We start from the raw sequence: 14,032 nt of genomic DNA on the forward strand, positions 1-14,032 counted from the left end.
GCAACATAATATCCCAGGATACTCCTAGGCTGAGCCTCCTTAATTAGCAGGTCTGTGATGAAGAGACACATGGGCTACACTCTGTAGGCAATCTTTCTTCTTGGGAAAGCTGCAGCCAGGTGTGGTGGCACAGCCTATAATGTCAGCACTGAGGGGACAAAGATCTCCTAAATTTTGAGCCTGGCATGATGGATAGCAAGACTGCCTTAAAAATAAATAAACACTCTCAACCAAGAAGGTATCTACAATTGATACCTGCTAGCAAAGGAGAAATGAGTTTCCTTCAATGGAGTCTCACTGGGTATATTAATCACATTTCAGGGTAGGCCCTGTGCCTAAGAGTAAGTAGTTAACCAACACAAAATGAACTCAATGGCAGGTTTTTTTAGACCTTTTGTCTCATTTTGTTGTGTTTGGGCATTTATTTATTTATTTATTTATTTATTTATTTATTTATTTATTTATTTATTTGTCTTACTGGTCTTCTGCTTATATATTTTGTTTTCTGGGCTTTTTTTTGTTTAAATGTGTGTTTTGTGTTTTTTTTTTTTTGTGGGTTTTTTTTGTTTTTTGGTTTTTTTTTGAAAGAGACAGAGGGTATAGAGTTGGGTGGGTAAGGAGGTAAGGAGGACCTGGGAGGTTTGGGGGCAGGGGAGAAGTGTGATCAGAATACATCATATGAAAACATTAAAAAAAAATAAAACAACCAACCAACCAACCAACCAACCAATCAACCAGCTTAATTTGGGTATGCTTTGCCTTACAAAAAACTTATCCCTGTTAATTAAATATGGAATGAAATGATTCTCAGTAACTCGGGTCAGTCATACAGTTGTTACCACAGTGCTACTTTGGGACATTCACAATTTGCACTACCCTAAAGTCATCCTTATGTCCATTTGTAGCCAACTTTGCCTCTAAACCTTGTCTGCCCAACTATTTTATGGCTATAAATATGGTATTTCTATGATTTCATACAATTTAATCATGTTGCATATGGACTCTTGATTTGGGCATTCCTTAATCTAGCATGCTTCTGAAGGCCATGTACACCATGGTTCACTCACCCACCGGCAGAAGGGTGTCTGGGTTTTGACTAAGCCTCTTGTGAATGGTGACATTAATCCTTCCTGAGGATGTGTCAACTTTCCCATCTCCTGGTAGATGCCGAAGAATGGAGCTGCTCCATCACAGTACATTTATGTTCAACATTTACATAGTGATAAATTGTGATTCCCCTGGCTTACATTCTCATCAGCAATATATGAGAATTGCAGTTTTCCCACACTAGTAGTTACTGTCACTTTATAATGTATCTCTTAAGTCAGAAAAACATGAGTCCTGCAGAGCTCTGTGCTCCACCCTTGCCTTTGGCTTATACATGTTTTAGTGTGTATAAATATATGTCACTGCAGTTTTAACTTGCATTTTCCTAGTTAACACTAGACATCTGGTCTTTATACATGCATTCTTTTGGTATAGTACCTATGAAGGATCATGTCCATATTTAAATGTTTGTTTTAAATTTTTGAGATTTATTAGAGCTGCTTAAAGTTCTACATGAGATAGTTTACAAATATGCTTCCCAGACTGCAGTTTGGCTTTTTACAACGCAAAAACTTCACAACTGTGTCTTTTGATATGTAAAAGCTTTAAGCTTGTTGAAGTTAATTTATTAATATTCGTATATTATGCATTTGGCATAATATTTAATAGTTTCTTGCCTTACTCCATACTATGATGATTTAATCTTATGTTTTCCTCTAAAATGTTTATACTTTTTGCTCTTACATGAATATTTATGATCCATATCTGTACATGCCTGCAATCCCAATACTTGGGTAGTTGAGGCAGGAAGATGACTATGTATTTGAGACTAGTCTGGGCTAAAGCAAAACAAAAATTAACCAAACAAAATATTTAAGATCCACTTGAGTTAATTTAAGTCTGTCATATAAGGATTAAAAAAAAAATCAACCAATTTGCATATGAAAGGCCAATTTTCTCAGTATTACTTATTAGAGAGTCTGTTTTCCTGCTGAATTCTTTGGTGCTCAGGTTTAAACCCAGTTAATTATAAATGCAAGAGCCTTGCACAGCCTAGGTGCAGTGAGAAGGGGCTTGGACCTGCCTAGGCTCAGTGTGCTGGGCTCTGCTGACTCCCCATGGGAGACCTTGATTTGGGGGATATGGTGATGTGGGGATGCGGGGTGGCTTGGGAAAGAAGGTTGGGGGGTGGGAGGAGGGAGGCGGGAGGAGGGGGGTCTGTGGATAGCATGAGGAGTGAGTAGAAAATTTCTTAATAAAGAAAAATAAATAAAACAAAAAAGACAAAATTAGCAGATAATTATAAATTAAAAAATAAAAATAAATGCAAGAGCTTATTTCTGGATACTCAAATCTTTCGCATTAGTATCTCTCTATCTGTTTCTATTTTGTCTATATTTATCCACCCACCCACCCATCCATCCACTCACCAATACATTGATCTCTAGGCCAGTGTCTAATTTTCTTGATTATCAATTTTGCTCTAAGTTGTAAAATGAAGAAGTATGGTATGATGCCAGGCGGTGGTGTCTTACACCTTTAATCCTAGCACTCAGGAGGCAGAGGCAGGAGGATCTCTGTGAGTTCAAGGCCAGCCTGGTCTACAGAGCGAGCTCTAGAACAGCCAAGATTGTTATACAGAGAAACTCTGACTCAAAAGAAAACAAAACAGGAAAAAAGGTATGGTATGCTACCTTTTTATTTTTAGCTTGCATGCAAAATAATTGGCTTAATTATGACATCTTCATATACATGTACCACTGTACTTTGATCACATCCCACATTTTGTATATTCTATTACAAGATCATGTTGGCTACTATGAGTCCTGGGTATTGGTTCCAGGATCAGCTTTGTTCATTTCTACAATAAAGGCTGCTAAGGGTTGGTAGAGATTATACTCAGTCAACAGACCCATTTTGGTAAAATTGATATTTTCATTAAACATTCTAACTCATAAATATGAGCATCTGATATACTTTTTTGAGTAGGTACAACAAGGGATCTGAGGGCTTTGCAATATGCTGACTCTTCCACTGAGCTTCATCTCTAGCATCTGTCTCTGAAACACTTTGAAACAATATTCATAACCTTAGAAAATATTTTAAAACAATTCCATTTTATCAATAAATTTCAATAGAATCTTCAATTCCATGACTAAAAGTTGCTTTAGGATAAATATTCCTATCTATAGATAAATAGATATTCCACTTGTATTTATATTTTTCTTAACTTTCAAAGAGCTACAAGGTCATAGACAGGTGTCAAATATAGTCAATATAACTTTTTTCCTTTATTTGATATTGAGTTACCAACCTCATGCCTTATCAACCACAAATATTATCATTGGAGGAGGAAGTGTGGGAGGGTTTCCAGCAACCAAGAATAATTTCCTCCATAAACTAATTAAGCTGTCAACATCTGAAAACAGTACATTTCTCCATGCAAGCTCATAGCCTATTCAGCTTCATCAGCTGTCCTGATTACAAGTTTTGCAGTGAAGGATCTGGTTCAGACTCCCCCATCACTTACACTGTCCTCTCTTAAAGGTTCGTTTACTCTCAAGACACCATAATTTGTATTAAAGATGACAGGCACTTGTGTTCCTCAGCCTAGGTGCCTGATGTTTCTACAGGATTGGGTCATGTCCATCAGCTTTGGCAAGAAGGAAGCTGCTTTCCTTGTTCAGCACATAATGTGGACCAGGACCTCACCCACTGCTGCTGAAGACAGTCCCTCTGATTCCTTCCCTTAGGATTTTCCACTGTGAAACTTCTCTTTTGCCCTTTGCAATGAATACCTGTTTTATGGGAAACTATTTTATAAATTCTTATTCACCAACTTTTCAATTTGCTCACCTAATTAAATCTCAACAGTTGGATAGTTTCCCATTTGACTTAAAATATTATAATCTGCTGCAAATGTTACTTTGATGTACAATTTCCCCAGTTCTCCCAAGGAAACCTCTTCAAAATGTCTCTCACTTTCACATGACCTCACAAATCTCTGGTCATTTCCTTGTTTCCTAGATGATATTTCAGGGTCATTTTGCACATATTCAGTCCAGCTTAGAAGTAAGCTATTTCTTGAGAGAGGTTTAAGTGCATTTTATAGGAATAAGATATTTATAAGGTGAAATGGGGGTTAAAAGCTGTGCTAACTGCTACTGGGATATAGCTGTTCCCAGGTCCTTTCAAAGACAGCTGAGGAATGCATAAGATCTATTCATTTATAAACAGAGGACATTAATACTTGTATTTGTGTGTGTGTGCATGCATGTGAACATATAGCCCATAGACGGGAATGTTCAGGTGTGTGTATGTGCATACTCATGCCAAATTTAGAGCAAGGTAATGGATGTCTTCCTCTACCACTCTCTACCTTACTACTTTGAGAAAAGCTCTCTCACTGAACTGGATGGAAGCTAACCATTTTACCTAGGCAGAATAGCTGGTGAAGCTGTGGAATTCATTTCTTTCCACCCACTAATGCCAGGGTTACAGACACACATACCCATGCCAAGCTTTTTATGTAGGTGCTGGAGACTCAAATTCAGGTTCCCATGCTTGTAGAGCAAACACTCTTACCAACTGAGCCTCCTATACCCACTTTCTAAATCTACTGATGCATGTTAGAAAACACAAAATCACACTAACATACAAAACTGAATGTAATACCAGAGTTAACTGTACTTTCTGTACCTATAGCCAGAATTCAGCTTCATCACTTTAAACATTTATATTTATTTTTATTCCCCTTACAAGAAGCAATCTTCTCCACTGCGGCCAAGCCACCTATACTTCCTCCTATCAATTCACTCTCAAAGCTGGCACCAGTCACCTCACCATGTGAATACTCTCCTCCCCGACCTCAGCTTTCATACCATGTCCTGCTCACTCACTCTGACACCCTCCCTGTACTGCCTGCATACTTACACAACCACTTAAAAAGTTTTTACATAGAAGTTCCTCTTTGGACAGTCCCTAGTCCTAGATGCTGGCTTGCATGAGGAACGGAAGCTTCTCATTCTTTTTAAGTCTGATTACTGATTGTGCATCTAAGACTCCACCTGAATCTTTTTTAAAGCAAGCCCTTTGTGATCTGTTTGCACAGGTTTCTGAAAAATAAAAGTTTACAGATCTCGTTTTTGTTTACATTTACACAGTTGCCTTTATTGTTTCAGATCATAGGCAATCAGCAAAACATCGTAGCTTTTTGTGTGCACTTATGTGTATGGAAGCAAGGGGACAGCCTCAGCTATTGTTCCTTAAGTACCATTCATCTTGGGATTGTTTTGTTTTTGAGACAGGCTCTCTCATTAGCCTAGAACTTGCCAAGGAGGCTAGGGTGGCTGACCACTGAACCCCAAGAAACCACCTGTCTTCTACCTCCCCAGTCCTTAGTACTGGGATAATTAGTGTATACCACCATATCTAGTTTTTTTTTATTTGGGTTCTTGGGACCGAACTCATGTCTTCTATAATATTTTACCAGCTGAGCCAGAACATATTCCCTTGGAACAAGCCCCTTCTTTGAGAATGTTATGGGGATGAGGCCTAGTAGGCCTGCAGAACCAAAAAGTCTTCCATTACTGACTATATGTTGACAAGTCCTTTGTTAAATGAATACAGTCCTCTAAGAGAGGTAATATTCAGAACAAAACAGACCCTACTCCTTGCTCAGCTAGCATAAATGGCTTCAGGCACATGGGCCCAGTTCATAGAATGGGATATTCTGAGCTCTCTCCCGAGGGCTAAAAAAACTCAATGCAATTTCCTCTGTACTGAGGCACATAGAAAACTATTAAGCATGTCATTGTTTCAATTCTATTTGCTTTCTCAAAAAACTGAATTGTCTAAATACAATGTGCATTCAAAACATACACATCTAGGCTTCACTAGAATAATTAAATATTAAATTAGTATTAAATAGTATGAATACACTAAAACTAATTATCCATGAATGTTCAAATTCATAAGAAAAGAACCACCATGGACTAATAAGAAAAAATGAGAAATTACACATAATACTACCTCAATTATACAACAGTATTAATGTACATTTATGAAATTTATACATATAAATGTCATGGATAAAATTTTATATTTGTATTAAAACACAACTCACAACAATAACACAAAACAAATAATACACAGCAAACAAAAACAACAACAAAAACCAACCCATACAAAAAAAAAACAGGAAAGAAAACTGAGAAACTGTAGATAGTCATAAAAGCTGGGTCAAGAATACTGGTACCTACTTTAGTATATTTTATACACTTAGATGGACTAGAAAATACTAGTTAGAAAGTATGCTACATTAGAAAATAAACCCTGGAAGACTACGCCATCTTGCTAATCCTGGATACTTACTAAGGCCACCACTGATTAAGTGATACTGTTAACAGCTACATTCTTCAGTTTTGTTTTCTGAGAAAGGCTCTCTTATCTCTAGGCAGGTTTCAAACATGCTACAATGCTAAACCTGGTCTGAGCTCCTGATCCTCCTCCTACAATGTAGCCAAGGCTGAAGTTGAACTCCTGGTCCTTCCTTCTTTACCTCCTAACGTGCTGGACTTACAGGTGTGTGACATCATACTTACCTCTGTATTTATTTTGTATTTCAAAAATGTCTACAGAAAAGATACATGTATATTCAGGGGAAAAAAGAGCCAGGAAAGAGCCATTTGTGTATTCTATCCTATCATTCATTCATTCTGAAAGTATTTGCTAAACATTTTCTAAGAGCCATTACCAAGCTGGTGGCAGGACAGAGTCCAGTGACCAGAGAGGTCAGCTCAGGCTTCATATCCTCACTTCTGTACCTCCCCACAGCCCAAGGTTACCACTGAGTAAAATTAGGGAAAAGACCAGAGGAGGTGAGAATTTTGATAACCCCCAGAAGGCATGACTCCAGGGTTAAGAGCTTCAGATTCAAATCTGATAAGTCTTCTGATTGTAAGAAAACATTAGCCTGCAGCGCACATCACCCTACACCATAAGCAAGCACAGTCTACCCATTGGATGTTTCCTTAAAATGTCATCCAATTACTATAGAAAGTAAAAGTGCCACCATTACTATACTTTGGTCCTGAGATGGGGCCTCAGTGAAAAGCACAGGGTCAGGGTTTCTACATTCAGCTTCACAGCCAAAGATCCAGAAAGAAAGGTATAAGGTTTCTTTTCTTTGAAAAACAAAAACAATCAATTTAATGACGTTAAGGAAGAATCTCACCTGCAGAGACACCAGAGGACAAACCCAAGCCCACAGTAAGGGTCCAAGCAGATGGCCACTTCTCTAGACGGGTAAAGCTCACACTGCAGCTTAATAGAACGGCAAAAGGCACTGGTGGCTGCATGAGACATCTGAAAGACAGAAAGTAGTACAAAAAATAAGTGACTGGACACCCAGCACCCAGTGACATCTGTGGGACAACATGCCTGTGTTAAATTCATGGTAATTCACATTAATTGCCGCAAAGATACTTTTAGGGACAGACACAACTATAGCAAGTTTGGGTCACATTGTTCTGGAAAGGTGGATGCTGATGTTCTCATTAATCTTCCTACTTTTCTTCTTTCTTTGAGAGTGGGTAGGTAAGTGGTAGACAGTAAGCATGGTCTCACATGTGTCATCCAAGGTGGCCTGGAACTCACTTCAAAGCCTAAATTGGCTTTTAATTTGTGGCAATCCTACCTCAACCTTCTAAGTTTTGTGGATTACATGTATGAGTCACTATACTTAGAAAGCTTCCATTTTGAACAAATAAATCACAATAAAAACTTCTTGACCTTCTTTGTAACTCCAGCAATGGAAAAAAGTATGCTTTGGATGTAAAAAGTAGATTATACAAATAGGGATTCTTATGTTCACATAACTGCCTACAGGTAGATGAAAAAGGTATGAAGCTTCATGGCCACCTCTGCAGTGGAGATTGGGCCTTATTATTTCCTGAGGGTCAGGAACTCTTATAACACCTGTCTAAGATACACAGGTGCCTATACTTCACAAGCATGGAATTCCATGCTTATGTTTAGATAATAGTGGCTCAGAAGTGAAAAAAAATGTGCTGAAAATCATGTAAGTGAGTTTTGGAAGTAAAGCCTTAACCTTCTTGTTAACCCTCAGGTCCTTCCTATATATGAACATTCCACAATGAAATGGCAGTCAAACCCTGTCTCTGCGTAGCATGAAAGACTTTAAAGTTCTTTCCTTGTAATCCTTTCCTCTCTTCCCACCTCAGAAATAGATACTGTACAATAAGCAAAGTGACAGATTCTGAAACACCACAGAGTGTATCTAACAAGATCACTGTTTTTTTGAGAACCAAGCTGACTTCTGAGAAGTCAAGGAAACAAAGAAAGCTGTATCAGATATGATGGCTTAAAAATATGTCACAAGTTAAACGTGAAGCAGCATGCCACTGCAGTGCTAATTTATAAACAGAACCAGTAAAGAACACAGGCAAGGAAATCAAATCCATTCATTCAACACTTCAGCAGAAGATATAAAAGAAAGAAGGGTGGGGATTCCTATTATTGTCAAGTGTCAGTTCACTGTCAGAAGTTTTGCCCAGGGAAAGGCTGTATTATGGATCTACTTGGCTGAATTCACTCCAATAATGGAAAAAGTTACTCTAGAATATAAAATATATATGGATATATATGTATGTGTATATGTACATGTACACACACACATACACACACACACACATACACACACACACACACAATTTTTAGATCCATAGTATCTCTTTAATGGGGAAACAAAGCTATAGTTATACCATGTTCCTCTAAGGTCCTGTCACTCTTTGAATCACAGTTAGTAAATTCTCTTACCATGCACTCAAGGTAAGTGGTCAAAGCAACCTTTACTGCCCAGGTACACTGGGAAGAGCACTATGTGGAACCAGAAAATAGACCTTCTGTTTATTGGGTAAATGCTGCCATGCTCAGTTCTTGCTTTGTCACTCTATAAGGCACTGTAGTCAGTGCTAGAGATTAAAAAACAAACAAACAAACAAAACAAAAGCAAAAACAGGAATCAGATGTGGTACACTACTACTCAGCTCTTGGGAACCCTAGGCAAGGGGATTGCTGCAAGTTTGAAGGCATACAGTGAATTTTATACCAGCCTCAGGTACAAAGAGATTCTCTCTATAAAAAAATAATGAGGATAAGCCTACTCTCAAGAGTTTATCATGTAGTGGAAAGTTCAGACATAGGGGGTAACTGTAAGGTCTGCCAGCATTTTGCCACACATGATCTATATAAAGACAGCAGAGAGAAGGGTGCTCACATCTCCCTGGCTGGGAGCTGTGAAGTCCCCTAGGTTTTGAGAGTAGTTTTAATATAGTGACAGGAGGACAAACAGGTTAAGAAAAACAACAACATGGAAAAAAAAACCCAAAGAAAACAAAATAAAATAAAATAAAATAAACCCTATAAAACCCTCCATCTCTAAGCAAATTCCAGTTTGGGCCCTGACTTGGGAGTGTGTTCTGGAATGAAGTGTGAATTCCTGATTTTTACTAGATAACCTCAGACTTGAATAAAGAAGTATTTTTTCCAAAGGCAAAGGACTCTGAGAAACCCCAAAGGTAGATCTCTGAATGCATGTGTATCAGATGTGAGACGGCCTCAAACCTATGTACTACTTATTTTGGTTGTACTATGATCTAATACACGGCATGTCCTAAGCAGATTTGTCTCTCAGTGCCATTTTGCTTTGCTGATGTTAAGTAAGTGTTCTTTTGCTTCACATATTCATCAAATAGATCATCAAAAATTGGAAAAACATTTTAAGAGTTTGTAGGAGTTTGAAAGAATGTCTAGTTACCCATTTCTTTGAGTTTTTCTATGGTGCACACATTAAATTGGGTCACCAGGAAGTAATACATATAGATCACACTACTGTTTCATGTAGATGTATCTTTATTAAATTAAAATTTAGTATTATAGTTCCTATTTCCATGCTCCATGAGAATAATAGAAAGTATGGGTTTCTATTTTGGCTCTGACAGAAACTCAAAGCTCACTTAAGGATAACAGTAATTAACTCATCTTGGTTTCAGAACATTTCTTTTAGGAAGTTTTTTTTAAAAATTATTTAATACTCTAGATAATTTGATGTGCATTCTCTAATTCCACTGAAGAGATCAAGTTTGAGAACTAAGTAACAGGTAACCGGCTCAAACTGTCCCATTCTGATTCAGAGGCAAAGATGGAGAGGAAAAGGCTTTAGACCCTGAGACGCAGGACCCTGACATCTGAACTGTGAGGATGCTGATTCTAGGTGACATCAGTAGTTCTACCCTTTGATAGCCAAAAGGTTCTCACTGTAGCTTCACCAAGCAGCAATCTTCAGGTTATGATTATGTTCAAGTTTCATAAGTAAGAGAATGCAGTACAAAAATGCAGAACAGAGTAAGAAGAGTAGAGAATCAGCAAGCAGGAAGATTGTATATAGTATTCTAGTATGCAGTTAAGATGGTGACAATACGAAAAAATTGTTAGGTTTTTATGGTGATATTTTATTTGTATTAAAATGTTATTTGTATGTTAATAAATAAAGTTGCCCGGGGGTCAGAGCTATTAGCAAGCCATAGGAAAGCAGGGCAGTGGTGGTGTACACTTGTAAACCCAGCACTTGGTAGGCAGAGCTGGGTAAGTCTCTGTGTGTTCAGGGATATAGCCATTATTGGATACACATGCCTTTAATCTCAATACCAAGCATGGAAAACCTGGAGGCCTATACAGACAGGCCGTGACGAGGCAGTCATGTGGTTGGGTTTACAACCAATGAGAAGGCAGAACAGGAACTCTATATAAAGACTTTAACACAGGGGTAGTGAGTTCGGAGAGGTAGGACCACTGCAGGAGGAAGGGTAAGGTTTTAGCTCTTAGCTCTGACCTCTTGGCTTTCTTCTTTGCATTGGTTCTGTGTTTCTTATTTAATAAGAAGGTTGGTTGCATCTACAGGTTTTTGATTTTTTTTTCTTTTTTCAGTACTGAAGATTGAATCCAGAGCAATGAACATGCTAGGTAAGGGCTGTATGAATAAGTCATGCCCCCAGCTTTCCCCAGATTATTTGGAAATTAGCTATCAGGTACTGAAAGGTCACATATTTCATAGCTTGTATGAAAATCATTTCACATCTCTCTCCATACATTACAGGAGCACAATCATATATAACATTAGTGAACAATCAGTACATGGCTTGTCTGTTTTCCACCAGTGGTCTGCACATTAGGCAGACCCCTCTTCTCACCTTTACACCAGCTAGCATCCCGGTTGTGGACACACTAAAGTCAAGGTAAGCCAGTGTGTCTGGGTTGGAAGGTTTGTAGATCTGGGCAGGCCGCTTCTTTGGCAAATCATCTGCAGAGGAAAGCAAAGCTATCAGTCTACTTGCCTACACTAAAAACTGTAAAAACAAATGCATGTAGAAAGTCAGTCCAAGTGCTGACCTGTGTCCAGTATGAGGGGCCATGTCCTGACATCTACAGCTGCCGCTGCCTCCCTGGACCGTAGCAGTTTACAAATCAGTTGTGTTGTCATGAGACAAGCAGAGCGACTCACCTGAGGACCAGAGACAAGAAGGGAAGGAATGAATGTACACCAGAAATGGACACATCTGGGAAGTGCTCATCACTTATGTGCCTAATGTTCCTCATAGATTAGAAGCTGTACATAGCTTCCCAAGAGTTAGCTGAGGAAGTGGAGCTGATCTGGCTGCAAATATCACCCGTGATCTGCCAGAGCTGATTCAGCTAATGTGGCTGGCTTAGTGGGTATTCTCTTTTTCCCTCATTGCTCCATGAGCCTCACTGCTGAAGTTTCACTCTTGGTGGAAGATGATGACCTTTTCCAGTAGCTGAAGACCATTCTCTAGCTAGGGTATGGCAAAGCCAGGAGCGATGGTCCCATACACCCAAACAAAGCTTGGAGGCTAGGTTCCTGAATTCCTAAGGCTAAGCAGTGTCCTAGCATTACTCTCACACCCAAGAAAAACATGAGCAGCTTCTCTCTCAGCATGTGCTATTTCCACAAAGGCTACTTATGCAGATGCATTGCAGGTATTTTCTAGCAAGAGTGTCTTCCTTAGCAGTGCTCCCCACACAGCTACCAAGAACATTTAGCAGGGGGCCAGGACCCTGCTTTGCTTGTTTGACTCTGCTTCCCATAAGAGAAACACACACGCTAGTCTTTTTAACTTCCTCATACATAAAAACAAAGTACATATATACACTCTAAAAATAAAGAAAACAACCTTTTAGATTGAGAAGGGAACTTGAAGAAAACACATTGTTTTTTCATTCCAATTGCTTTTTTGTGTTTGATGATGAAGCCTTCTCTATGAGCCAGTCTGAGGCACCTTCAGTGTCAATGCACTGCAAAAGCTGCTCCCAGCTGGCCAAGGCTTCTATGTTGCTCAATTTAGATCTTACTCCCAAAGCTAGATGATAAATTCCCTGGAGACAGACTATTTCCAATTTGATTACTTTCATTGCAAACCCACATATACAGCATAGCTAGCAGCTGCCCCAGGAGACTTTAGGTCTGTGACTCACAGCTTGCCACTGAGCACAGGCAGGTGAAAGGCCCACAGCCTCCTACCCAGGCCTTGGTTACCTCTACGATCATCTTGACTGTAGGCAATGTTGTTGCAATGTTCTGTGGATGTGGAGGTCGCACGGTGATTGGCACGCAGCCTGCATACAGGCAACCATAAAATGCAGCAATAAGGTCTATTCCTACACAAGAAGAAAGCAGAAACACTCTCATGAAGCCAATCACATTGCTTAATGACCACCACTGTTCTTTCTCAGTGAAAGTTCTAGTCTGGGAAAAGTCAGACAGTTAAGGAAACAGGCCTTTAATGAACTCCTCCTCCTCTGTGCCTTTTGGAAAGTCTCAGGAATTACTTTCTTGTGGCTTGTTCTTTAAGACACAAGATGCTGAGACAGCTTAGATGTTTCACTTATATGTCACTTCTCTAGATAACTATTCAATGGTATGATTATGTCTAGGCACTGAAAACTTTACAACTACCAATAATATGAACTACCTTAGTAGCTTAATCAAATGTAGATATAAAAGTTTGGGTAGGTATTGCTTTAATTCTCTAAAGCAGTGTTAACATGTAGCTTAGGCCCTGTGAGTGGGAATAACTAGAGGCAAATGAGCCTGGTGAGAATCTAAACAGATACAGAGAACATACTAGGCAGTAATCTAGCAACTCTGCAAGTATAGTTGGGGGCAGCAAAGTGCCTCCTCCCATAGCTGTCCTTGCTACCTCTCAGGGGTCAGGTCTGATCCTACTGTTTTACCTGGAGGGTAGACTAATGCGACATGGTCTCCATCCTGCAGGTGGCCCCTTTCCATCAGCATCACAGCTATCTTCTCTGCACGCTTGTGAAGCTGAACACACGTCAAGGAGTTGGCTATTGTTCCCTGAGCATCATAAGAAGAGGTGGTTAGGGAGATCTTCACCATAGCAGATTATGCATCATATAATCCATTTACACAGAATTCTCAGGTCAATGGGTTTTGATATAGTCATAGTTTTGAACCATAATTATAATGGTCATATTTATAATGTTTTCATCATTTTATCCTACTATATCAAAAGAAAATGGACAGTCCCTCCTCAAAAGCCAACAACTGTCAATAGCTCTCTAGGCAGTTTAAGTATATGTTCATGTAGATTTTTTAAAATATGTTAAAACAAAAAGAAAACATCTTTAGGCTAAAAATACCTTGAAAGAGGCTTACCAGGAAACATTAGTGCAGGATAGGAACTGAGAAATACCAAAAGGTATGTCATTCATTATTTCCATTGTGAAGAAAAGAATGAATAATTTATAATTGGGCATGCAGGTAAATGTCTACAGTCCCAGAACTTGGGAAACTGAGGCAGGAGGATCTAGAGTTAGAGGCCAGTCTAGACTATTCAGCAACTTTGAGAACATCCTGTATTGC

At 39.0% G+C, this 14,032-nt stretch overlaps 1 protein-coding gene across 4 annotated transcripts in view; it reads right to left on the minus strand.

Annotated features, from left to right (window-relative positions):
• Dip2c (disco interacting protein 2 homolog C) overlaps positions 1–14,032 on the minus strand; it is a 430,083-nt gene that overhangs the window by 43,493 nt on the left and 372,558 nt on the right. For all 4 annotated transcript variants that reach the window (XM_059263427.1, XM_059263426.1, XM_059263425.1 and 1 more), the window contains 5 exons: positions 13,381–13,504; positions 12,683–12,804; positions 11,518–11,629; positions 11,319–11,428; positions 7,283–7,413 (listed from right to left, as the gene is read on the minus strand). In XM_059263427.1, the coding sequence (XP_059119410.1) occupies positions 7,283–7,413; positions 11,319–11,428; positions 11,518–11,629; positions 12,683–12,804; positions 13,381–13,504 (599 nt within the window). The remainder of the gene's footprint in view (positions 1–7,282; positions 7,414–11,318; positions 11,429–11,517; positions 11,630–12,682; positions 12,805–13,380; positions 13,505–14,032) is intronic.

Source organism: Peromyscus eremicus, chromosome 5 (genome assembly GCF_949786415.1).
Source record: "Peromyscus eremicus chromosome 5, PerEre_H2_v1, whole genome shotgun sequence".
Lineage (NCBI taxonomy): Eukaryota > Metazoa > Chordata > Mammalia > Rodentia > Cricetidae > Peromyscus > Peromyscus eremicus.